This window comes from Dunckerocampus dactyliophorus, chromosome 19 (assembly GCF_027744805.1).
Source record: "Dunckerocampus dactyliophorus isolate RoL2022-P2 chromosome 19, RoL_Ddac_1.1, whole genome shotgun sequence".
NCBI classification, from domain to species: domain Eukaryota; kingdom Metazoa; phylum Chordata; class Actinopteri; order Syngnathiformes; family Syngnathidae; genus Dunckerocampus; species Dunckerocampus dactyliophorus.
In genome coordinates this window covers 15,315,314-15,339,497 of record NC_072837.1, presented here as the reverse complement: position 1 = coordinate 15,339,497, position 24,184 = coordinate 15,315,314, and the positions used below count along the sequence as shown (strand labels likewise).

The 24,184-nt window shown below is 41.1% G+C and overlaps 2 protein-coding genes across 3 annotated transcripts in view; one reads left to right on the top strand and one right to left on the bottom strand.

Annotated features, from left to right (window-relative positions):
* Positions 1–17,326, bottom strand: part of igf2r (insulin-like growth factor 2 receptor) — a 44,830-nt gene extending 27,504 nt beyond the window's left edge. Inside the window, exons 1-12 of the mRNA XM_054760882.1 lie at positions 17,063–17,326; positions 14,268–14,407; positions 9,434–9,552; positions 6,137–6,235; positions 5,927–6,059; positions 2,697–2,808; positions 2,512–2,620; positions 2,276–2,435; positions 923–1,115; positions 743–846; positions 486–650; positions 233–379 (exon numbers count right to left, since the gene is read on the bottom strand). Of these exons, the coding sequence (XP_054616857.1) occupies positions 233–379; positions 486–650; positions 743–846; positions 923–1,115; positions 2,276–2,435; positions 2,512–2,620; positions 2,697–2,808; positions 5,927–6,059; positions 6,137–6,235; positions 9,434–9,552; positions 14,268–14,407; positions 17,063–17,202 (1,621 nt within the window). The 5' untranslated portion in view covers positions 17,203–17,326. The remainder of the gene's footprint in view (positions 1–232; positions 380–485; positions 651–742; positions 847–922; positions 1,116–2,275; positions 2,436–2,511; positions 2,621–2,696; positions 2,809–5,926; positions 6,060–6,136; positions 6,236–9,433; positions 9,553–14,267; positions 14,408–17,062) is intronic.
* A 298-nt stretch (positions 17,327–17,624) lies between these two features.
* On the top strand, positions 17,625–23,967 carry LOC129171847 (zinc metalloproteinase nas-14-like). 2 transcript variants are annotated; one of them, XM_054760890.1, is made up of 13 exons: positions 17,625–17,666; positions 18,906–18,966; positions 19,033–19,086; positions 19,164–19,202; positions 19,281–19,322; positions 19,392–19,430; positions 19,506–19,552; positions 19,633–19,708; positions 19,788–19,902; positions 21,613–21,785; positions 23,200–23,281; positions 23,376–23,497; positions 23,842–23,967. In XM_054760890.1, exons 2-13 carry the CDS (start codon positions 18,930–18,932, stop codon positions 23,880–23,882), a joined length of 867 nt encoding a protein of 288 aa, XP_054616865.1. In that variant the 5' UTR covers positions 17,625–17,666; positions 18,906–18,929; the 3' UTR covers positions 23,883–23,967. The 2 variants fall into 2 exon arrangements, with proteins under 2 accessions (XP_054616865.1, XP_054616864.1); XM_054760889.1 differs by lacking the exon at positions 17,625–17,666 and having other exon boundaries at positions 18,426–18,966.
* Positions 23,968–24,184: the final 217 nt, after the last annotated feature.

Here is a 24,184-nt window from a genome sequence, read left to right as displayed (position 1 = left end):
CTGGTATGTTCTTTATGCTGTTGTGTAGTTGAATAAGTTGCCTTTCCAGATTAAATGATTTGAATTTTGTGAAATAAATTTGAAAATAAATGGGCCATATACCTGTAGTACAGTGCGAATATTTTTTCTTCTCAAAACACATTTTTTGGCTGCAGCAACTTGTACTCTGGAGCGACTTAATGGTCCGAAAAATAGTGTATATGGAAATTTCTGTGTGAATCTCTCTTCTTACCTACGGCACAAAAGGCAGCGTTCTCCGGGCAGCCGGCGGCTCCTCCCTCCTGGATAACTTTGTGGCAAACGTTGAGGTAAAAGCGTTTTGAATCAAGTTCTGGAGATTCTGCATTTACCACCTCCCAGTTCAAGTTCAGCCCTGACTCTGAAACATTTCGGACACAAAGAGGACAACTTGTTTGATTTGTTTTCAATCCATCATTCAGTTCCTGTGCAGTCAGGTGGAATAAAAACTGAATTTCCAAACTCACCAGGGTATCTGGTGAGGGGTGAAAGGTCATAATGCTTTCTGCCATCGGTGACCCGGCACAGGAGATCCTCCTTCTCCTTGACGCAGGCGTGCGCCGTCTGCCAGTCAAAGTAGTATGTGCAGTCGGTCTCACCAACAAATACTGGAGCTCCTACACCCCCATTGGCTGAGCACAACACAGCCAAGCAGAAAAGGATAAGCTGCCCTGTTCCTGCCAACAAGCCACGCTTCATCTTATGTTGAACTCAAGCTTCTTACTTGCGTTCCTGTTGCATTCAAAGCTGATGATGGTCATCCTTTGGAAACCCGTGGAGCACATGGCGCCATCAGGGTAGATCAAAGTCAGATCTCCATCAGAATAACTAAATGAGATAGGAGGCATGTTAAAAGAGCTGTTTTCCAACGTGCATAAATAAAAGCTATTTAAGCACACATTACCGCAGGGTCTGGTTCTGGTATCTTCCAGCCACCTTTTTAATGTCACTTGTTTTCTTCACCTGGCAGGACGAAACAAACTCCCCTAAGCTGCTGCATTCGTCCGTGGGGACTTTTCCACACACGTTCAAGTAGTAGATGTAGCTTTCTGTCCCGTCACTGTTTGAAGAATGGGCGTAGTATGGATGGTCCGTAGCTAGACAAACGCACAGAACACAGCATCAACAAAACTGCATTTAGATTACATAATAGTGAGCCAAATTATTTTGAAATATGGGATTCATTCTATGAATTTATTATAACTATTATATAAACTTAAAATATATGTTTTCTCCCTTATGTGAATAGTCTTGTATGATTTCAAAGTGTTGAATTAATGAATAATGAATAATGGCTACTGTGTGGTGCTCTGGAGAACTTGTTGGGTTTGTGAGATGCAATGCAGGGTTAAGCCATTATGACTGTTAATGATTATTATTTATGATAATGGTAACAATGACAAGTGGTAAACAGATGGTTGTAATTTATTTTTATGTATTTTTGTGTTGTTTTTTGTTTGTTAGTGTTGGTTAAATGCTTAAAAAAACAGATTGTTGTTATTATTATTGCTGTTATTGTTTTAGTTATTTTTTGTTTGTTTTGTGTGGACTTTTTGGGTGTTGTGGGGCTGGGTTTGGGTTGGAGTTGGGGTTGTTCCTTTTTCTTTTGTTAAATAAATTGTTGCATTATTCTTAAAAAAAAAAAAAAAAAAACACACACACACACAAAACCCCCAAAACTGTCCATACGAATACAGATTTTAAACGCAAGGCCTTTTGACCTCTCGTCCACACACAAACGTCTGTTTTTGTCCTTGAAAACAAGCTTTCAGAAAAGTGGAGTGGAGATTATCAAAAACTTGACATGATCTCATGTTTTTCAAGCATATTTCATACCAACATGAACATGAAGTTATTCACTTATGGCTGGTAGACACATGCACGGGCAAAAAAACAAAAATTACACATTCATGATGTTTCCTGGGTTCCATGTGAGCCAGCACTGGTTTTAAACATATGATGTAATGTACACATCATCGTTTAACTAATATCTCACCATACTGATGAACAGAGGCATTATAATGCACGACCAAGGCAGCTGTGGTTGAGTTTTCAGGCTTCTGATTGGCGAAAAATGTGCATGCCACCGTGAATGTGTTTTTATGTGGACAGACAAATGTCTATTTTCATGAGGGTGTCACCTAATTGTTTTGATATTTTGTCTTCTAAGAGTAGTTCTCTCCCTCTGACGATATGCCAAGCTTCTTTCTGGAATCTGACAATGACTTTAGTGGACCAGCATCTCAGTGGTACTTACAGCTCAAGGTGAGAGGGGTCAAGTCGACGGAGATGTCATGCTGCTGGCTGGTGAGTTTGCATGTGTGGCTCTCCAAATAATCTCTGTGACAAGCGTACTCCGTGGCCCACTCCACCTCATAGCGGCAGTTGGCCTCCGCCGTCATCTTAGGAGTGCTGCCCTGTGACAACAAAAGAGTTAGGAGCAACAGGAAGTCTTATACGCAGCAGTTGTAAACGTGTGCGTGCGTAACCTACTGAATGTCTGCTTGAGGGACAGATGAAGGTGATGGTGACAGCAGGAGTGTGTCCGTTGCAGAAGACTGGAGGAGTGGCATCGGCACTCACTTGGTACTGCAACCTCAGTCTGCAAAAGCAGATGAAATGCTAAGCACTTCAAACATGATTGTAAATGGCACATGGCTCATGAGATCATCAGCTACCTGTCATTGGATAAGAGCTGTAAGGGCTGGGTGGGAGAGCCCATGTCGTAGGCCACGTTCTTGGTCACCAGGCAGGCTGCAGAACCTCCTGGACAACGTGCTTCTGGAGCGTCTGACAGAGAGCAAGAGCATGTGTGAGGCCTGGTTAGCCATGTCACTTCAAATACAATCTCAAGCATTTACACTCCTGATGAAAATGTTAAGACCAGCTGAAAAATGGTAAGAATTTACATTTTGCACTGTTGGATCTCAAGGAGGCTTTAAGTGGGATCTGGGGTTCCGGGAGTGGTAAAGACTACTCATAGCACGTAGGGCTGGGTGATATGGACCAAACCTCATATCCCGATATATTCGTGTAGAATATCGATATACGATATATATCCCGATATTTTTTCCACAAAGTGAGTTTATACAAAGTCAAAGTCAAATATGCGTGTGAAGTTGTTTCATTCAAATGTTTAAAATCTTATAGAAATAAATAAATATTGAAATACATATTGAAAGGGCCGCACGGTGGTCTGGTGGTTAGCATGTTGGCCACACAGGAACAGCCTGGAGATCGGGAAGACCTGGGTTCGTATATCCGTTCGGCATGTCTGTGTGGAGTTTGCATGTTCTCCGAGTACTCCGGTTTCCTCCCACATTCCAAAAACATGCGTGTTAGGTTAATTGGCGACTCTAAATTGTCCATAGGTATGAATGTGAGTGTGAATGGTTGTTTGTCTACAGTATATGTGCCCTGTGATTGGCTGGCGACCAGTCCAGGGTGTACCCCACCTCTGTCCAGGGTGTACCCCACCTCTTGCCCGAAGTCAGCTGGGATAGGCTACAGCATGCCCCCGCAACCCTAATGAGGAGAAGCGGTATAAAAAATGGATGGATGGATACTGAAAAAAGGTAAAATATAATCAAACATTTAGCTATGCTCAAATCCTTAGCACAAAATATGAGAAAGTGCCCTGTTTAAGCAGCAACTCAAAAATAGTAGTTACGATTACTTGTTTAACTTGTTTAACACATCGTTCTTCCATCACACGTTCTGACACACTGACAGGTAAGTGGCCAAGTCCGAATGAGGCTCGAGTGTACTGAGTAGTCTTTAATGAAGATTAAGAAACCCGGTCTGTAAAACATGGCGAGATCCACCCCAGCGGCATCGTGCCTTGAAGATGCATGGATCTCCACTATGTGTGTAGCGGGTGCTTTACTTTCACTTTTATGTTCCTAAACACCAGAGAACTCTCCAGCGACGCCAGAAAAAGTAGCTACATTTGTCACTAGGAGGGTTTGAAATGGCGCTGGGTCTAGCACGGAGCACGGAGCTAAGGAACGCTGACACAGCAGTGATGAGTGAGACAGACCTCCGTGTCAAGATACAAGAGAACAGCGTAAATCCAGTCTCTATCAATATGAACGATAATGTATTTTTCATACCATGCTTGAAAAACATATTTGATATTATAAAAATATCGATATATCGCCCAGCCCTAAAAGCACATTTTCAGGTCCTTTTTGTTGATAATACGGTCATATCATTCCAGCAACTAACAGAAAAAGGTCAAGTGGTAGACCCAAAAAAATGTCTCCAGCCCTCCTGCCGGCCCACCTCCCGGGCCGGTAAAGTGTAGTTTCAGCTCTTGAAAAAATGCAATTTCGCGACAGTGCCGGCACTGAAAAAACGTGCAAAATTGACCCCTCTGAAAAGTTGGGTTTTTTGCCATCTTTGAGTCCTGCCGGGACTCCCGATGAATATTTGAGCAGGAGGATCCCATTGGCTGTCCGTCACACATGGGACCATTCGGCCCAAATGATCGTTGTTACTGGTGCCGAGTGCAGTCCAATAACCATCAGATGCCATCTGCCAGAGAAGGCTTTTAAGAAGAAAAAAGGTCTTCAAAGGCCTCGTCTCCTTCAGCTCTACATGCTGTAATTGCCCATTTGGATTTTGCAGGAGAGGACCAAACATGGGACATTGAAAGATGGAAAAATGTTGTATTCTCTGATGAGAAATTTTTTTTACTTTGACCGTCCTGATGGCTTCCACCGTTACTGACATGACGAGGAGATCCCACCTGAGATGTTTTCCACACGGCACAGTGGTGGGGGCGCCACCATGATCCTTCAATGGAACAATGCAGCTTCAGGTTGTTCAGGGGCGTCAAACGGCAGATGGCTATGTGGAGATGTTGTATTACTGAAGGCCCTCATCTGTGTGGCTTTTTCCAACAGGACAACGTTGCACTTCACAAAAGGACTACAAGAGGAATAGGCTCACTCTTTTGGACCATCCTGCGTGCTCCCCTGATCTAAATCCAATGGAGAACATTTGGAGGTGGATGGCAAGGGAAGTTTACAAAAATGGACATCGTTTTTTTTGGGCTATGGTGTTCAAACTTTTGATCAGACTGTTGGACATCCTATTTCAGTAAATCAATTTACAATAAATGGCTTACTCCCAACATTTTTTCTCTCATTCCCATTTCTTCCTTTTGCATTTAAAGCTCTACCTCGAACCTCCTTAAGATCCAACAGTGCAAGGAGTAAATTCTTGTAATTTTTCAATAGGTCTTAAAATTTTGATCAGGAAATGAATGCCAAAGTCAAACCCACAGCACACCCGCTCAACCATTTGTGTGCGTAATAAAGATTTAATAAATGTGATCGCTCCTCCATCTATCATCTTCTATGCTGCTTATCCTCATTAGGGTCGCAGGGGTATGCTGGAGCCTATCCCAGCTGACTTCGGGCGAGAGGCGGGGTACACCCTGGACTGATCGCCAGCCAATTGCAGGGCACATATAGACAAACAACCATTCACACTCACATTCATACCTATGGACAATTTAGAGTCGCCAATTAATCTAACATGCATGTTTTTGGAATGTGGGAGGAAACCGCAGTACCCGGAGAAAACCCACACATGCAAACTCTGCGATCGCTCCTCTTACAAGTAATTCATGACAGACAGCACCTTCCACAGTAGAAACAAAAACGACTCGAAATAATATTGCATTTAAATAACTATTGCAGAATAGAAGTGATGAGACAAGCAAGCAGGCCATAGCATGAATGCTCAATGTTTGTGCATGCTAGCGGGGGGCCACGAGAGGGAGGGCAAATCACGCCCAAGTTCAGTGCAGCACGAATAACCTTTTGTTTTGTTTTTTTCCATTTGAAACACAAGGAGCGACAATGACTGACTGTATCTTAAAAAGTGCTTAGTGACTTACTGAGGCTACGGCAGATGTTGACGTAGAAGTCCACGCTGTCGTCGCCGTCGTCCACCAGGTAGCTGTCACTTATTTTGATGAGAGGGCTGAGGTCGTGCTTCTTACCGTCCGAGTCAAAGGCGAAGCAGGGCACCTGCATACAGCCGAGAAACGTTGAACACTAATATCTTAACCATTTCACATTCTGGGTTTGTTCGTGTGACCTCGTACCTCTTTGTGAGGCTTGAACTTGTCGCTCGTGCAGGCGGCGTAGGTCCTCCACTCAAAGTAATGCATGCACTGAGACACAGCCACAAATTCTGGGGTCCCCTATAAAGACAAAACAAGGGCCACAAACGTCGGTGACGTCTGACCTCTTCAACACTCCAAACATTTCTGTCCCCTAGTGGGGGCATGACAGAAAATAATTGAGAACCACTGGTGAAGCACACGACACACACAGCTAGTGAGTGCACACAGAGTGCAGCTGCGCCCCGCCTCTCCCCATTGGGACAAAGAGACTGAATGACTGACTGGAGGGCTTGCTCACTCTGTTCATTCTGCTAGAGAACCAACACGCCCAGGTGTTGTGACAGATGCACAGAGACCCCTTTTCCGCTGTGCCTGGTTCGGAGCTTTTTTGGAGCTGGTTCTCAGAGGTTTGCTTTCCCATTGTCATGGTTCCAATTGGTTCAAACTGAAGTTGTCTTTTTTGGTTCAACTCTGGCTCCAAAAGCTTGTTGGGCCGAGTAGGACGAACCGTTTGCATAGTGAGTTGGGCGGGGCTACCTAAAAAAAAAAGTCAGTGAATCACCTCCATCTTTATTACACTGCATTGCAAACTAACAATGGAAAACACTCCGAAAACATGGACACCAGAGGAGACCTGCTGTCTCTTGTCCATTTGGGCATGCAAAGAAGTGCAGAAGAAATTTGAAATGGTGACAAGAACCCGGCCAATGGGCTCCTGGAATGCACCAGAGGAGAGATGGCTGCTGTGGGTTTTTTTCAGTCTTTCAAACAAATAAATAACAAACTTAAGGAATTAAAGAAGGACTCCAAGAGACCAAAAGAAAGACCTAGGCGGGAGTGGCTGTGGTCGTAGGAGAGTAATGCCTTATTTTTTCCAATTTTGAGGAGCTCAACAAAGTTTTGGGTCACAAGGGGGGGTCAGCAACTGGCTGGTGAAATAAACTCCACCAAAACCCTGGAGGCCATCACAAAAGAAGACCCAGGCACAAGTCAGACCTGCATGGACGCCCGTAAGTTGTATCTGTTTTTCTAATGTAGAATTTATGTTCACGGCACAGGTTTGGGTGTAAATACTAGCCTGCTGTTAACGCTAGCATGCTAGCTTGCTATTGTTGAATGAATGAAAGCCTCGCCACCCTCCCCTTCTCATTTGTGCATACAGCAGTAAACTAGTTTAATTGTAAACCTGTTTCATATTAGGAAATAATAGATTCTGAGATGCATTGCGATGCGGACAATCACGATTATGAATTGATTCAAAAATGTCAATAATCGATGCTGACGGAACAAAAAAACAACAACAAAAAGACGATGAAGTAAAGAAGTGCCGCCCGGACAGTTAATGGTGGTGCACTTAAGATGCTACCAGAATGGCTGAGGGTAAATTCTGACCCACACCCCCAAGCGTCTGGAAGCACTTTGGCTTTCATGTAGTTAAAAGTAAAAATGAGCTGGACAAGAGCCAGACAATATGCAAGCTTTGTTAAACAAGCTTAAAATAAGCTGTTGCTGCCAACCAGAGAACAATCCAGCAGGTGACAACTAATTTTCCACCCAACTCAGAAAAGGCGTTGCTATGTCACCGTAACAGCGCACTTCATTACTGATGACTGGAAGCCAGCGTGTTATGTGCTACAAACGACAGGAATGAATGAGAGCCATATGGGTGCGAATACGGCTGAGAGGCTCAATAATATTGCAGAGGCATGTTGAATATTCATTTGTATTTTTTGGATTATTTGTGAATAAGCGCAACCTACTTTTTTTGGTTATTCATCATGTGCTGAAGTCTGCAAGTGTTATTCTTGTATGAGAGCTGCTGGTATAGTCATCTATATTTTGCATGAAAGATATTTTTGCTAGCTATTTTTGAAAGCTATGTTTGTCAGAGATTCTATGAAGAGCATTTTTGTTTGACTTGAGAAGTCTTTATTATTTATTTATGAATAATGGCAGATTTTTTTATGTTTGCAATTCAGAATATGCTGAAGTTTGTGTTAATTTTATACATGCCGCTACTGGCACAAGTTACTTTTCCTGCTGGTTCTGTACAATGGGAAATATGTCGGTAGATGTAACCTTCCAATTATTAAAATAATGGAAGGAATTCATCTGTTTCCTGTTTATTTTAACTGTGGATCATTACAAATATGCTTTGTTTTAGTAGTGCACAGTAAGTAAAAAAAAACAATTATATAGAAAAAATTACGCATAAAAAAATTGACAAGTATTGATCACAAAAAAAAAAGATGCGTTGAGATCACACTTCCACTTTCTGTCTTTTTTTTGTTGTTTCCTGACCGGAGGCGTAACCCCTGTGATGTCATGCCACGGCTCCCCAGGACAATAGAAAATGTAACTGGTGTTGGAGTCAGTTCACATGCAACATGGTTCCACCCTGGCCTCAAACTTAATGTAGCACCAACACCAAAGTTTGTTACAGTGGAAAAGGCGTAAGAGTGAACCCTCCTTCCATCCAGCCTGTTTGTTAGAGAGAGAGGAGGGAAACAAACACGCATGCACATGTCAATATATTGATGCCGGCAAAATGACCGACTTTGTTTTTATTTATTGTGCCGTTAAATGATTTATTGATTATCGTGGAAGGCCTAGCGGAAGCTGAGAGTGTAAAGTCGAATTTTCACCTGAGCAACTGACATTATTGATCTGTGCTCCACAGACGGACATGGGACAGAAGAACATGACATGAGTAATGTAACATGCAGGTCTAATTTAGACCAGCAAGACTCATACCAGGTCTAAATGTAGACTTTCTTCAGCTTCCTCACAGACACTTTACTTCCTTTCCTCACAAGTCAACTGCTTCTTGTTAGCGCTTTATCACATTTGTCAGCCTGCAGCGCTCTGTGTTGTCTTCGTGCTGCACTGCTGCTGATAAGCACCACTGCAGACTTCTACTTCTGGAGGCGCGACTTTCAGCACGCCGCCAATGTTCCCACTCGACCCACAAAGAATGCGGCATACATTCTGCAGAAGCACTTCTTTATGACGCGACAGGACGTGATAATTGTCTTTCCCGACACACTGCTAACATCCAAGCCACAGACTGAGACACAAGAAGTTAACAGGTGGTCGCTATTGTCACATTCACTTCCTGTCATTTTAGCGAAGTGGATGCTTTGACTTTCAAGGCCAACTATCACACATTGGTTTACTTTCTGTTTTACATATCATAAAGATTAATCAACTGACAAGATGCTAGCATCTATGGCCACCACAGCATAAAGAGAAGCATGTAAGTGTCTCAGACCTTACCATGGTTTTCCCACATTGGAAGCCGATGGTGGTCCGGATGTTGTTGTCACTTGCCGGACATTTAACCGTGCTGTTGTAATCCAACACGGTGCCCGACAGCCTCTGCAGGGACAGCTCACCTGAAGGGCAGAGGTGGAGAAGAGGTCATTGTGAGGAATTCTAAGAAAATAAAAAGAAGAAATGAGGACAGGCATGTTGGTGTGAGCTGGTAAGAAGGAAAAAACTAAGCATTTTGTCGCTCAAAGTCCGTCTACGGCACCCTAGAAACCCTCCAAACCAGCAGGTGGCACTATTCTCAGTTCTCAATGATGTCAGATTATGTCAGGGGTGTCCAAAGTACGACCCAGGGGCTATACATGGCCCACTGGTGTTTTTTATTGGCCTCTGGCACATTCTAAAAAAAAATTTTAACAAAAAAAAAATATGGAAAAATATGGAAAAATCGGCAGCAATTTCCCAAAAATAAGTCAAAACATGGAGACAAAAAATGATGATAAAAATGAGAATAAGTCATAATATTATGAGGAAAAATAACATCATTTCAGTAGCACAAACATGAACTATTAAAGGGAAAAAAATATGTTTTTTTAAGCTGTAATATTCTGACATGACAAGCAAACAAAACAAAATAAAGCTTCATTTTGGGGGGGGAAATTAAGTTGCAGAAAAAGTTAAAATATTAAGGGAATATCAAAATATTATGGGAAGAAAGTCATAATAATAATAATAATAAAAATTTACAAGAAGAAAGGTGAAATCGGTGGAAAAAAATGGCAGAAATGGAGAAAAAAACCAGCCATAATTTTATAAGAATGAAGTCGGATTTCAAAGAGGAAAAACATTTTAGGAGATTAAACTCGTAAATATTATGTGGAAACATAATGTCATTTTAGTAGCATAGAGAGGAAATAGTAAAAGAAAAATGTTACATTTATATTTATATTCAAAACATGTTATCAGTAAAAGAAAAATGTCATTTACATTTATATTCAAATTATGTTAAAAGTAAAGTAAAAGAAAAATGTTAGATTTATATTTATATTCAAAACATGTTATAAGTAAAAGAAAAATGTTATTGACATTTATATTCAAAATAGGCTTATAAGTCATAATATTATTAGAAACAAAAAAAGGTTAATTCAGTTTAAAACCAAAGTATTCCCACTCTGTGGCTGTCGGCTGTGGCATTTGCCTCAGAAACCATCGCTTCTGCGCCTTCATTCATGTTAGCGTATGCTGCTAACACTCTGTACCCACTCACTAGTAGCCCCGCCTCCACAAAGAGGCTGAATGAGATGAGGGCTCACGCTCTCTGTTCATGTCACTATATAACCAATGTGCACAGACAGATGCGGAGTGAACCCTCTTGTCATCCAGCCTGTGTGGTGCAGAGAGACAGCAGATGAAACACACATGCATACATGACATGTCAATTTATACAGGGCGTCGTAATTATCGTGACAGTCCTAATAATGACAAATAAATAATAATAATAAACTATGTTGATGATTTATAGACCTGCATGTCTTGAAAAAGAACATTCACACTCTCCTCCCCCAGCTGAGCCGCTGCCCTTTAAAAAAACATGTCTGGTGGACTATGTGGTCCCTGCTGCCATGCATCATGTCAACATGCACATACACAGCAGTGGGAAGCCATCTGCAGAATCAACAACACGCCAAGATGCTCTCATGTTGCTAAATAAGGCAACCAAAAACAGTGCAGTTAAATAAATATGGCTCACACAGTGCCAGTTAAAACTAGGTGATTTTTTCAGGGCATTGGTGGAGAAGTAGCAACTTTATTGGCGCGCTACGCTCTTTGTCGCCACATTAGTGTGAACTTTTGTCCTATATATCAAACGCAGACATCTTTGTGATAGGCCTTTGGTGGTCAAAGGTGTGTCATCGCGTTTGCTGCTGTGATGATAAGGAATGTTACATAATCCGGTGACCTGCAAAGCTACTGCGTCTGCATAAAAAGGCTCGGGTCCTCCTCAGTGCTTTCACCTCCACAAAAGTGGCTTTAGAAAGATGCATGATTATCTGACACTACGGGTATCACCATGCTTGTACTTTGCGGCGCTTATTAGAAACAGCTGTCAGTAGGATAACAGTACAACACTGCAAACTGTAACCACAATAATAAACACCCGTTAAACTACAAATGCATGGCTGTGGACTACAATGCACAACGTGTCTACAACGTGTCAACAACGTTGCGGTATCAAACAAGAAATAGATCATGTCATCACAATGGCCGGCCTCTTGGCACAACAACACAACCTACTGTGTGTTCTTGTTGGCCCGCAGTGAGACTAAAGAGCGGTAAATGGCCTTTGCTGTGCGTCAGTCATGAGACCCGAGGGTGAGGCTACACGCATAAAGCAATCTATGCCATAACATAATAAAATGTCAGCCTGGACGGACGACTGGGACAGTATTGCCACAGGACTACAATCTACTGTATATGTGTATATGTGAATGTATATATGAAGTATGAATGAAGTCATTGTCAAATGTGCATAATCGTCCTTGAGGCATTTGCAAAACGTGAGTAAAAAGATGAAAAGCAAAACACTAATGTTTACAACAGGGGTGTCCTAACTTTTCCCAGCGAGGGCCACATATTGAAAAATGAAAGGATGCAACTTTTCCATTTTGATGTTTTGTAAAAAACTGCATCTCAGCTTTGCGATAAAGGTGAAAAAGCATATTAGTATCAACTTAGCTCTTTTTTTTTTCCTTTTTTCATTTTCCACATACTTGTATTTCAACTGTCTTCTTAAATATATGACTTTATTCCCATAATCGATTAATTAATTGATTTTTATTTTGTGTTGTTTGTTTCTTATAAACCATTCATTCATTCATTTAATCCTCACTAGGGTCGCGAGGGTATGCTGGAGCCTATCCCAGCTGACTTCAGGTGAGAGGTGGGCTACACCCTGGACAGGTCGCCAGTCAATGGCAGGGCACATTTAGACAACCATTCACACTCACATTCATACCTATGGGCAATTTCATGTCGCTAATCAACCTAACATGCATGTTTTTGGAATGTGGGAGGGAACTGGAGCACCTGGAGAAACTCCATGCATGCACTCATGCATGGGGAGAACATGCAAACTCCACACAGAGATGCCCAAGCAGATCTCCTGACTGTGTGGCCAACATGCTAACCACTAGGCCACCATGCAGCCTGTTTTTATCTTTTTTTAATTTATTTTTTAAAGTCATAATGTTTCTTATAACATTATGACTTTTAAAAAATAACATATTACAACTGTATGCGACTAAAATAATTATTTTTCCTCTTATTATGAGTTTATTTTGTAAAATTGCACCATTTTGTGTTGAGAACTTTTGCCTCTAAATATTTGGACTTTATTCTTGTAAAATTACAGCTGTTTTTTTCTGCTGCTGTGGGTTTTTGTTTCTTCCAACTATTTCTTATAAATTTTCTTCTCGCAATTATGACATTATTCCCATAATATTTTGGCTTTATTCTCAAAACATTATAACTTCATCCCCAACCTAATGTTCCAAAAAATACTACTTTATTCATTGTTTTGTTCTCATAAAGTTATGACTTGAAAAGATACTGACTTTTTTTTAATGATTCTAATATTCTTGTATTATTTCAAATTGATGTTACTAGAATGACGTTATTTTTCCTCATAATATCACAATGTTGTTCTCATAAAATGTATTTTTCTTGTCAGATTCTAACTTCTCTTAACATGTTGATGTTACTCTTGTAAAATTACTGCTGATTTTGCCATTTTTGCTATCGCTCTTATTTTTTTTAATGTTTTTTTTAGTTTTAAAATTATATTAAATTAGATTTTTAGAATGTGCCACAGGCCAATTCAAAAATAAATTAATTATTTTAAAAAACAGCAGAGGGCCACAAATGCCACCCAGGCGGCACTTTGGACCCCCTCGCTCTAAAATAACTGTCATATCTGCATAACTGCGTTCACAAAAAGTGATTTAATAAACATGAAAAGCAAAAGAATGAAATGTTTAGAAGTACAAATGAACTTCGCTTCTTTTTGTTTTGTTTTTTTTTAAACGTCACAAACAAGACAGAGCAGCCTCTGAGGGGCTAGCCACGCGGAAACGTTTTCAGGTCAAAACGGCAAAGTATTTTATCGTTTCTGTGTGACTTGAATAAAGCGGGAAAATCTGAAAAGGCCGGCTTGTCGTTTCCGTACAGACGGCCAAACCCAGAAACAGAAACCACATCACAGACCCGTCACTGTCACGTGACCAGAAGTGAGCTTTGACAACAAGCCAACATAATATCTGATACAATCAATATTTCGACGGCCATGATTCCCCCCAGTGGACGTTCTCCTGATATTTGGTGGTCTTATTCTCCGAAATTGAATCGTAGAAGTAATTCCACTTCGTAGTAAGTCTAGATGAGTTTTGGAAACTGGAAGACGACGGATTTATGCACACGCGTCCTTTCTTCTTCTATGGTTTGGTGCGTCACATGGTTCCATCTGCGTGTCTGTTTAGAGCGCCACACGTAGGTGTGCTTTGTGTATTACATCCTTTTCACCCAGTGATCCGTTCCTGTCCGGATGCAACTATTTACTAATCCGGCACAGTGCGGACGCAACTTTTTTTCAACCCGCTTGTTAGCGCTTTGTCACATCACAAGTTGGCAACATCGATCCCTCCTGCTCCGTCCTCTTTATCTCTGGCAGACGAGTTGCGTTATATTGTGTTTATGAGCGAGGGCAAACAGGTAGTGCCAAACGAATGCATGGGAAGCACGGTACGGGGAGTGAAATGCAGAACAAGACAAGACGCAGACTTACCGACAGATTGGTAAATGTCACTGGTCAGGTCGTGGGCACAGACGGCCGTGCCGTCGCCACACATGGTGGACGGGGAAGAATCGCACAGCTTGAGCGTGTAGCTAATTTTATTATCCAGGTCCATGGCCTCCCATTTGTAGCTGCAAGAGAAGCAATAAAGTCAAGAGGATGATTAGATGATTATTTGGCGCTCGGGTGAAATTTCTTTTTGGTCCTGTCCGGCCGTTAGGGCGGATAGTATTGTTGATCTAAATGCCCTTACGCGCTCAACAGATTTGCTCTGCCAGGGAAAAGTGTAAGATCCTCTTCCCCTGTTATACAGAATTTATTTGACTTTATTTGATGTTTTGTTGTTATGCAAATTTGGAGCGGCCAGATCGGACCAGGAGGTGATAGAGAAGAAGAGAAAAGACAACAGACGGGTGGTGGAGGTACAATACAGCAACAGCAACAACAAATTTCAGGATGGGTGAAATTTCAGGATGAAGCTAAAATAACTTGTGACCTTTTACAGGTCAACTTCAGTTGGGCTACCTGAAACTTTCAGATGCACGTGTTCAACGGTTCAACCTTTCAGTAAGAGCAAGATGAAGAGGAACGTAAATGCCAAATCTAATTCAATTACTGATCCATTCAAGGACGCCAAATCAGTTCCTTTTAGACAACAGGAAGTTGAAAAAGTACTGAAACATTCAACAGCCCTTACAGTTAACACCTTAACATTAATTTCTTTTCCAGTTTTGCAAATTGACATAGATGTCCCAAGCTGTTCCGTACCTTGACTAAACTAACATTATGATATTTTCAGGGTTTCGGCTACATGTGATTGATCGTGGTGTACCGCCACGGTTTATTTGTTTAGTGTTTTTTTTTTTACTTGACAACAATGTTAAGTAATATATTGTATGTGAATGGATGCATATGCTATATAGATACAGTACATACTGTATGTAGCTTATTATTTACGCACATATTGACCACAATTAGTTTGGAAAAAAATATATCATAAAAATGTTTCTCTATGCTTTATTTTGATAATCATGCAACGGAATTCGCCTGTCTGCCGTGTTGGCACTTGCAACATGGCAAGTGGAAAAAGTTAATAAATAAATAAGTCGTACTATTATTGATAACATTTGTGATAATAAACAAAATTTGCTGTCACAGCAGCAGCATGACACTGCGGCAGCAGTCCGCCCTCCCATGCTGCCCACCGCCACAGCTTCAAAGAAACCCTGTAAATATTATATTATATAAAGTAAATAGTCACTCTTGACACATTAACATAAACAGTCTGATGCTGTAAACACACATCAATTCTACTTTGTCACATACTGTATGAAGAACAAATACAAGGAAATTATAATGTGAACATTTGTTGGAATTAGTTAGAAGCACTTTTAAGCACAGTACTTCATGTTATAGTCCAGGGGCGTCCAAACTTTTTCCAGCAAGCGCCACATACAAAAATGAAAGGATGCAAGAGCCACTTTGATATCTAGTATAATAAGAAGTTATTCATTCTTTCAAGAAAAAAACTGCTATTCAAGTGAATTTCTCTTACTGATCAATAAAGTATCTATCTATCAATTAGTATCCACCTTTGTCTTTTTTTCAGTTTTTGCTGTTTCTTTCTTATTAAATAATCTTCAGACATTTTTTTTCCTCATAATATGACTTTATTCCCATAATATTTTGATTTTATTCCCATAATATTAGAACTTTTTCCCCAACCCAATTTTCCAAAAATGACAACTTTATTTTGTTTTGGTTGTTTTTCATAATATTAAGACGTTTAAAAAAGTTTTTAAAAAAAATTATTTTAATATTTAAACTCTATGCTACTAAAATGACATTATTTTTCTTCATAATATTATGAGTTTATTCTCTTTTTTTCCTCTCATTATTTACATTTTTACTGCAGATTTTTCCATGTTTTCTGTTTTTTTAGTCATCTTGTTAAATGATGTTTTAGAATGTGCCGTGTGCCACAAATGGCCCCCGGGCCGCACTTTGGACACCACTGCTTTAACACATGAACAGTCTGATGCTGTAAACACACACCGATTTTATTTTGTCACAGATGGACAACAAATACATGAAAACCATAATGTGAGAGTTTGTTTTAATTAGCTAGAAGCAGGTGTAAGCACAATTTGGTATATTATAGCCTGTTGCTGAGTAAATGAACTAATTTAAGTAACTTTGTAACAAGTAACCTTGTTAAGTCTTACTAGCGAAAATGTAGTACAATTAGCATGATTGATCACGTTCCCAACCCTTCATATGGCTCAAAAGTTGATTGTGCGTCTTCTTCGGTCTAATCATCGGCTGGCTCAGGGACGTGTCAATATTTGCTCAGCAGGATCTCCTTTGACAGAGCAAATTAACATTTTGAAAGGTCACTGTCGAATAAAGCCGCGCCATAATAGGTAAGTGTCATGTTGTTGGCCAGTTAGCCATGGCAGTTTAAGCTAGCTCGCTGCTTTAGCTTGACCACAGGCTCAATAGATAATGACATGTGATGGCGATAAATAAAGCCAAAACACACAAACTGCGTTGTAGGATCACCGCGGAGGTGTCGGCGCAATGACAAAAGGATTCAATGAGGTTTAGAAATAAAAAGTTGACAAGACAAATACAATGGCTGACTCATGTTCACGAGACCTTTGAATGTCAAGAGACGCGCACTCATGATCAGCCGACATATTTAATATTCTGCTGATAAATACAAATGCAGACGCTAATATAAGCCAACATGGGCTTGTTTGTTTGCACAGGAGGTGTGTTTGTACCTGCAGAGATCCTGGTACCACAGGCTTCCCTCCGCCGCCGTCGCTGCTCCGCACTGGAGCTGCAAACATCCCATACACGCCACCAAGCAAAGCAGCCGCCCGAGAGGCGAGCGAAGCCGGCCTTTGTTCGGTAAAAACATGCTTGACTGGGCTGGATGTCTTGTAAGGAGCCCACTAGGACGACATGATAGGACAGAGGAGTGAAGCGGCGCTGAGGTGAATTGGAAGGAAGTGACTGCGCCACATGACTCCACGTCACATGACTGTCATGTTGCTGAACTGTGATGCCTTCAAGGACAGTGGGACACTCTCATAACTACTAACTACTGTTTTTTGTTTTGGTTTTATGGAACTCCAGCTCACATATTTGCGCAAAAGCACTCATCATCATTAAATGTATTTAACTGTAATAGCAATACGATAGAAATAGTGTGATAATAAGTCTTTTTCAATCACCACTGAAGTGAACAGCATTGATAATGCTGCGTTCCCGAAAACTCTGACATTTTTAGCTCCAAACTAGAACGCATTTGAAAGCCGCGCAAAGTCCAGGTGGAGTGTAATGCTTTTTCCCAATACTCCAGAACGCACCATACGGTGAAGGGTAAGTCTTTCAATGATCAAATTTGACCGAGTCGTAACATTCTAAAAATGCAAATTTACAAAAAACTAAAAAAAAAAAAAAAACGGAAAAAATTAGGAATCAAGCAGTCATTTTACAAATTCAAAATATTAAGTTTCAATCTTAACATTAAACATTTATTTTATTAAAAAAACATCATAATATTATGAAAAAGTTGTAATCTAACAATATTTTTTAAATGAGAATAGCATCGTAATATGTATTATGAGGAAAAATAATTTTAGCACCATAAAGTTGAAATATAAAAAAATGGCATTGTTTTTTAAGTTGTAATATGACAAAAAACAAAACAATGAATAAAGTTGTAATTTTTGGAAAATATTATAATGTTAATAGAATACAGTCCAAATATTATGGGAATACATTTATAATTACAAGAAGAAAATCTCCAAGAAGAAAGTTGAATAAGTTGGAAAATTTAAATAAAAAACAGCAGCAGAAATGGAAAAAAACAAGAATAAAGTCAAAATATTTACAGTAAAAGTCGCAGTCTAATGGGGAAAAATACTCAGTTTTACAATAATAAATATATTATATTTGGAGGAAAAATTATGTAATTTTAGTAGCACAGAGTTGAAACATTAAATCATTTTAAAACAAAAAAGTCTTAACATTCTGAGAAACAAACAAAACAAAACAAAAAAGTTGCGATTTCTGGAAAATTAGGTTGGGGAAAAAGTTATAGAGATAAAGTAAAAAGATTACAAAAAGAGAATTTACCAAGACTAGTTAAGAAGAAAGTTGAAATATTTGAAAAACAAAACAGAAACAGCAAAAATGGGGGAAAAAGAGCAAAAACAGAAGTGGATACTAATGATGGGCTTTTTCATCTACATCACGAAGCTGAGGTTCGTTTTTTTCTTGCGTCCTTTCATTTTTCAGTATGTGGCCCACGCTGGAAAAAGTTTGGACACCCCTGTCTTAAACTGTCAAACACTGAGGCTATTGAACTCTCCTGCCCAATAGCGACCCCTGGTGTCGACAATAACGCATGACCTCATTTCGTCTTACATTACAGTAGTTATGATCACGCGTCTGCCTAACCGGGTTATTAGAACTTTAAAAATGATTACATTAAGTTTTCAAGCCAACAGATTTTTTCAAAGCCAACATAATTTACAAATTAGAATTTTTTCAAAATATATACACATGCATTGGGAAATGGCTGTGATGATTGAAAATGGCTTCACCTGTTGCCAGTGTGAGGAGATCAGTTGGAGCAACATGTTCCTGCTGCTCTTGCTCGCGTGCACGCTGCCAGGTACAAACAATTTGATAGAAGTCTGGTCTCGTTCTTGTTTTATTAACTTGATTATTTGTGTTTCAGTCGGCGCTGTCCTCAGAAATGACACCCAGCATGCTAGCATCAGTCCCGCCACAGGTCAGTTTCCAAGCTTTAGTTGGATTCCATTGACATGCAATGTGCAGAATAGTCACTTTAAAAGTTCTTTTATTTAGGCAACGTTACCTCCGAGACTTTGGTGTCTCAACCAGAAGGTGAGTATATTTACTAAAGACACAGAATGTGAAAACACGAAAAAAATTGAGTGTATTGAATTAGACGTGTCTTTTTAGGCGTGTCCTTGAATGCAACACAAAATATGTCGCTCACCCAAGGTTTGACTCGGTTTCTATTAAACTTGGTTGTTTTAAAATTGGGATCTCAAACCCTGTCCTCTGTTGTAGACCCGCTGAAAGAGCAAGACAGTGCAGAGACGTTAGAAGGTAAACTTTTCGGACTTGGAAGTACAGTGTGCTTAAACAGGTTTTGTCATTTGTACGTCTGACTGCATGGCGCAGATCTTGAAAACGACACGGGAGTCCTGGAGGGGGACATTTTGACGCAGGTAGGACACCATTTCACCTGCCTGAATGTGCAAGAAGATCCTATGAATATTGACGACTCGTTTGCGTTTTGATTTGAAAGCCCCATGAGGACAGAAACGCCGTGAGCGTGGTGTGGTCGGACGCCACTATGCCTTACACCATCAGCCACAGCCTGAGTGGGTCCTCTCGCATTTGTTTTTCCACCGTTTTTGGGGTGCAGAAGGTGCAAAATGAGCTGTTCTCTCCTCTTGGCAGAACGACAAGAGAAGAACATCCTCAGCGCCATGAAGATGATCTCTGATGTCACGTGCATTCGCTTCAAGAAGCACAGCAACGAGATGAACTACGTCAAGTTCAAGAAGGGCAGAGGGTGACGTTACCAAACACTTTCCCCCCTTTTTCTTTGGCTACTTTTGACTGCCAGTGTATGGCAGCCCGTTTCTGCCACTGAAAGGAAAAAAAAATGGTAAGTCATAATTATAAGATACAAAGTCGAAATTATGAGATTTGGAAAAAGTCAATTATTTGATTTTAAGAAAATCGAAGTGACAAGATAAAAAGTCAGTCATAATTCAGTAAAACAAGTCATGACGAAAAAATTTGAAATTATGGTCCATCCATCCATCATCTACCGCTTATCTGAGATCGGGTCGCGAGGGCAGCAGCCTAAGCATGGAGGCCCAGATTTTCCTCTCCCCGGCCACTTCGTCCAGCTCCTCCTGGCGGATCCTGAGGCGTTCCCAGGCCAGTTGGGAGACTCTCCAACGGGTCCTGGGTCTTCCCCGAGGCCTTCTACCGGTCGGACTTGCCCTGAACACCTCCCCAGGGAGGCGTCCGGGAGGCATCCTGACCAGATGCCCAAGCCACCTCATCTGGCTCCTCTCAATGCGGAGGAGTAGCGGTTCTGTTCAGAGTTTCTCCCGGATGACAGTGCTTCTCACCTTATCTGTAAAGGGAGAGCCCAGCCATCCTACAGAGAAAACTCATTTCGGCTGCTTGTACCCGCGATCTTGTCCTTTCGGTCACTACCCAAAGCTCATGACCATAGGTGAGGGTAGAAACGTAGATCGACCGGTAAATTGAGAGCTTTGCCTTTCGGCTTAGCTCTCTCTTCACCACAGCAGACCGATAGTCCGCATCACTGCAGACGCCGCACCAATTCGCCTGTCGATCTCGCGTTCCATCCTTCCCTCACTCGTGAACAAGACCCCGAGGTACCTAAAACTCCTCCACTTGGGGCAGGATCTCATTCCCGACCCGGAGATGGCACTCCACCCTTTTCCGGGCGAGAACCATGGACTCGGACTTGGAGGTGCCGCAGCCACCAAACCGGAACCCCTCAATGCCCTGCCTGCGCCTAGAAATTCTGTCCATAAAATTATGGGTCATTGTGAGATAAAGGTGAAATTACGAAAGTCATGAGCTGAAAAGTTGAAATTGTGAAAAGTAAAAATTACGGTCATAATTATGGGGGGGGAAATCAAAATAATTCATAATTATGAGGAAAGTCATAAGATAAAGTCTTAAAGTCAAAATTATGAGAAGTTAATTGAAATAAAGTCATGAGGGGGGAAAAGTCGAAATGACAAGTCAAAATTATGAGATGAAAGTCATGAGAAAGTTGAAATTCCGAGAGTTTAAATTGAGTCATAATTATGAGATGAAGTTGAAAGCCGAAATTATGAAGTCATAATTATGATAGTCAAAATTAAGACGAGTCACAATTATGAGGAAAAAGTTGAAATTGAAAAGTCAAAATTCTGAGACGCAAACTGAGCATGTGCTGAAGGCTCCAGAGAAGAAGGCGGCACACGCGCATTTTCCATCCATTTTCTATGCCGCTTATCCTAATTGGGGTTGCTTGGTATGCTGGAGCCTATCCCAGCTGACTTCGGGGGTACACCCTGGATGGGCGCCAGCCAGTCGCAGGACACATCTGTAGACAAACAACCGTTCACACGCAGTTTTTCAGTGGCAGGAACAGGCTTCCATATTAAGTGCATGTTCCTCAGAGAGGAAAACCCAGAATTGAGACGAGGCCTCCACCTGCTGACCTGAAAGGCTCACTTGTGTGTTGTAGGTGTGCATCGTTTGTCGGGTGTCGGGGAGGAGCGCAGCCGGTGTATTACTCCAAGACGTGCAGTGTGGGGAATCTGTGCCACGAGATCATGCACGCGCTGGGTCTGCACCACGAGCACACCCGCAAGGACCGCAACAAGTACATCACCATTCAGTGGAACAACATCAAGCAGGGTACATTTTTACCCTCTAACTCGGGGGGGGGGGTCAAACTCGTGCCATGGAGGGCCGAGACACTGCAGGTTTTCGGCCCTCCAGGGCATGTGTTTGACACACGTGCTCTAACTACTCGTCAGCACCACTTACAGAAAACACTTCAGCGCTCCATCCTGCTCAAAATGGAGGATCGTTGTACAGTATTATAGAAGTCATTTGTTCCCCTCATATTCGCAGATTGAATATTTAATGTCGTCTCCCTTTTATGCTAACGTAAATAGAAAGTGGTTTGATGACACCATCCGCGGGTGGGGGTGGGGGGGGGGGGGGAATGCAGCAGAGGGCGCAGTCTCAAGTCAATGCACTTAAAGCAGGAGCGTCCTTTTTTTTTTTTTAAATTTGGTCCGTGGCACAGTCTAAAAATACAATTTGAACAAAAACCTGCAAAAATAGAAACATCGGCATTGATTTTACCATAGGAAATGGTAATGTCGGAAATGTCTTTTTGTAGCACAAAGTTCAAATATTTAAAAAAAAAAAAAAAGTAGTCATATGAGAAGAAAATTTACAAATATTTACGAAAGTTGAGATACTTGAGAAATTAAACACAATTTTAAAGAAAATTAAGAGAAAGTTGCAATTTTACAAGAAAACTCAATGTGAGGAAAAATGTCATTTTAGTAGAGTTGAAATATTAAAGAATTTTTTGTGGGGGAGGGGGGGTTTTGGTTGTAAATGAGAAACAAGAGTTGTAATTTTTGGAAAATTTGGCTTGCAGAAAGTTATATTATGGGAATAAAGTCATAATTATGAGACAAACTTACAAGAAATTGAAATAGTTGTGATTTTTAGAAGAATAGTCAAAATATTTCAGTAGAAGTCCCAATTTTACAAAAACAAACTTTAGTCGTATTGGAACGAGAAACGTCGCAAATTTACAAAAAAAAGTCATTTTTCATTGATTTTTGTGGGTCTTCATTTAGCGCTTTTATTCTGAATTTTTTTTTTTTTTATTCAGCGGGATGTTTATCAGTACTCCTAAAGGTGGCTACAACGCTCTGTAGTCTTGTATTTGAAGGCTACTGTCATGTTTATTAGTCTACAGCCATTAAGATGTTGAGTGTTCTCTTCTCCTCCCCCGCCCCCTCTTGTTGGTGTTTGAAATCTTTACACTTTTTTTCTTAAAATAACTCATTAAATGAGAGATTTGGGGGAACTCTGCAGCCACACCAATTGAGAGCCACCGGATTAAAAGTAGGTATTTGTAAGTTGTGTTTTTTTGTGTGTGTGCGCGCGCGCGCAGCCGTTATTTGCATTTTTTTTACCATCCACTGGGGGTCTTGCTACATAAAACCCACCGTGATCTACGAGACTCAAGAGCCAGGATGTCCTAAATTAGAAACACAAAATAAAACTACTTTCGTTCTGGCAGGAAAGAAAAAACACTTCAAGATGAAACGTGGGAACACCTTTAACCTTCCCTATGACCTTGAGTCCATCATGCACTACGGGAAGTATGTATAGTATGCCTTTCTGCCGCATGTCAACGTTGAATTACTGGCATCTAAAGGAGTCTCGTATCATTCACAGTTTGTTTTTTGGTGTTAGATATTTCTTCAGTGCAAATGGACGCCCGACGCTGTTGCCCAAGAAACGCAGAGCCCGCATTGGCCAGAGGACTCACCTCAGCAAGCTGGACGCTCAGAGGCTCAACAAACTCTACCACTGTGGTAACCACCTCATTTCCATACTCGCTGTAAAGCAGGGGTGTCAAACTCGTACCGTGGGGGGCCGAGACACTGCAGGTTTTCTTTCCACTAAAGCAGCTGATTTTAATGATCAACTCCTCCAATTTGAGGGAAGGAGCTCATCAATTAAATCACCTGCTGGAGAAACTGGGAGAGAAAACCTGCAGTGTCTTGGCCCTCCACTGACACGTGCTGTACAGGAAGTACAGTATACTGTATGTCCGTATATGCTATGTTTACCACAGCAGCACTCTGCTGCCACCATGTGGCCATGGAAGTTATGGCAGATGTATTTTAATTCAGTAATATCCATCTTCTATGTGCAGCGGCAAGGAGGAGAGACCGTGCAAGAGGCCGTGCATTTTGAAGAATGCTTCAAGCAGCTCTCAGAACTCAGTCCCTTCAAGTCATCATGTCAACTTGACTAAAGTTGCAAAATAAATAAGCTTTGCACATCAGCGATGGCTCCTTCACATGTTTACCTCAGGGCTGTCCAAAGTGCAGCCCAGGCACTGTTTTAGTACAGTGGTTCCCTATTTTCTGTCATGCCCGACTGGAGGACAGATGTTCACTGATACCTATTTTATCTGTACTGTACAGAATCAACTCCAAGCTGAAACAGCGAAATGCAACAAAATGGAGAGCAGTGAAGCATTCAAGAGTGAAATT

Bases quoted from the DNA above. Each gene is read 5' to 3' on its own strand.
- LOC129171847 (XM_054760889.1), top strand. From the start codon at position 18,729: ATGATCACGCGTCTGCCTAACCGGGTTATTAGAACTTTAAAAATGATT. The intron at 19,431-19,505 runs GTAAACTTTTCG...TGCATGGCGCAG, and splicing joins CAGTGCAGAGACGTTAGAAG to ATCTTGAAAACGACACGGGA. The intron at 23,282-23,375 runs GTATGTATAGTA...TTTTGGTGTTAG, and splicing joins TCCATCATGCACTACGGGAA to ATATTTCTTCAGTGCAAATG.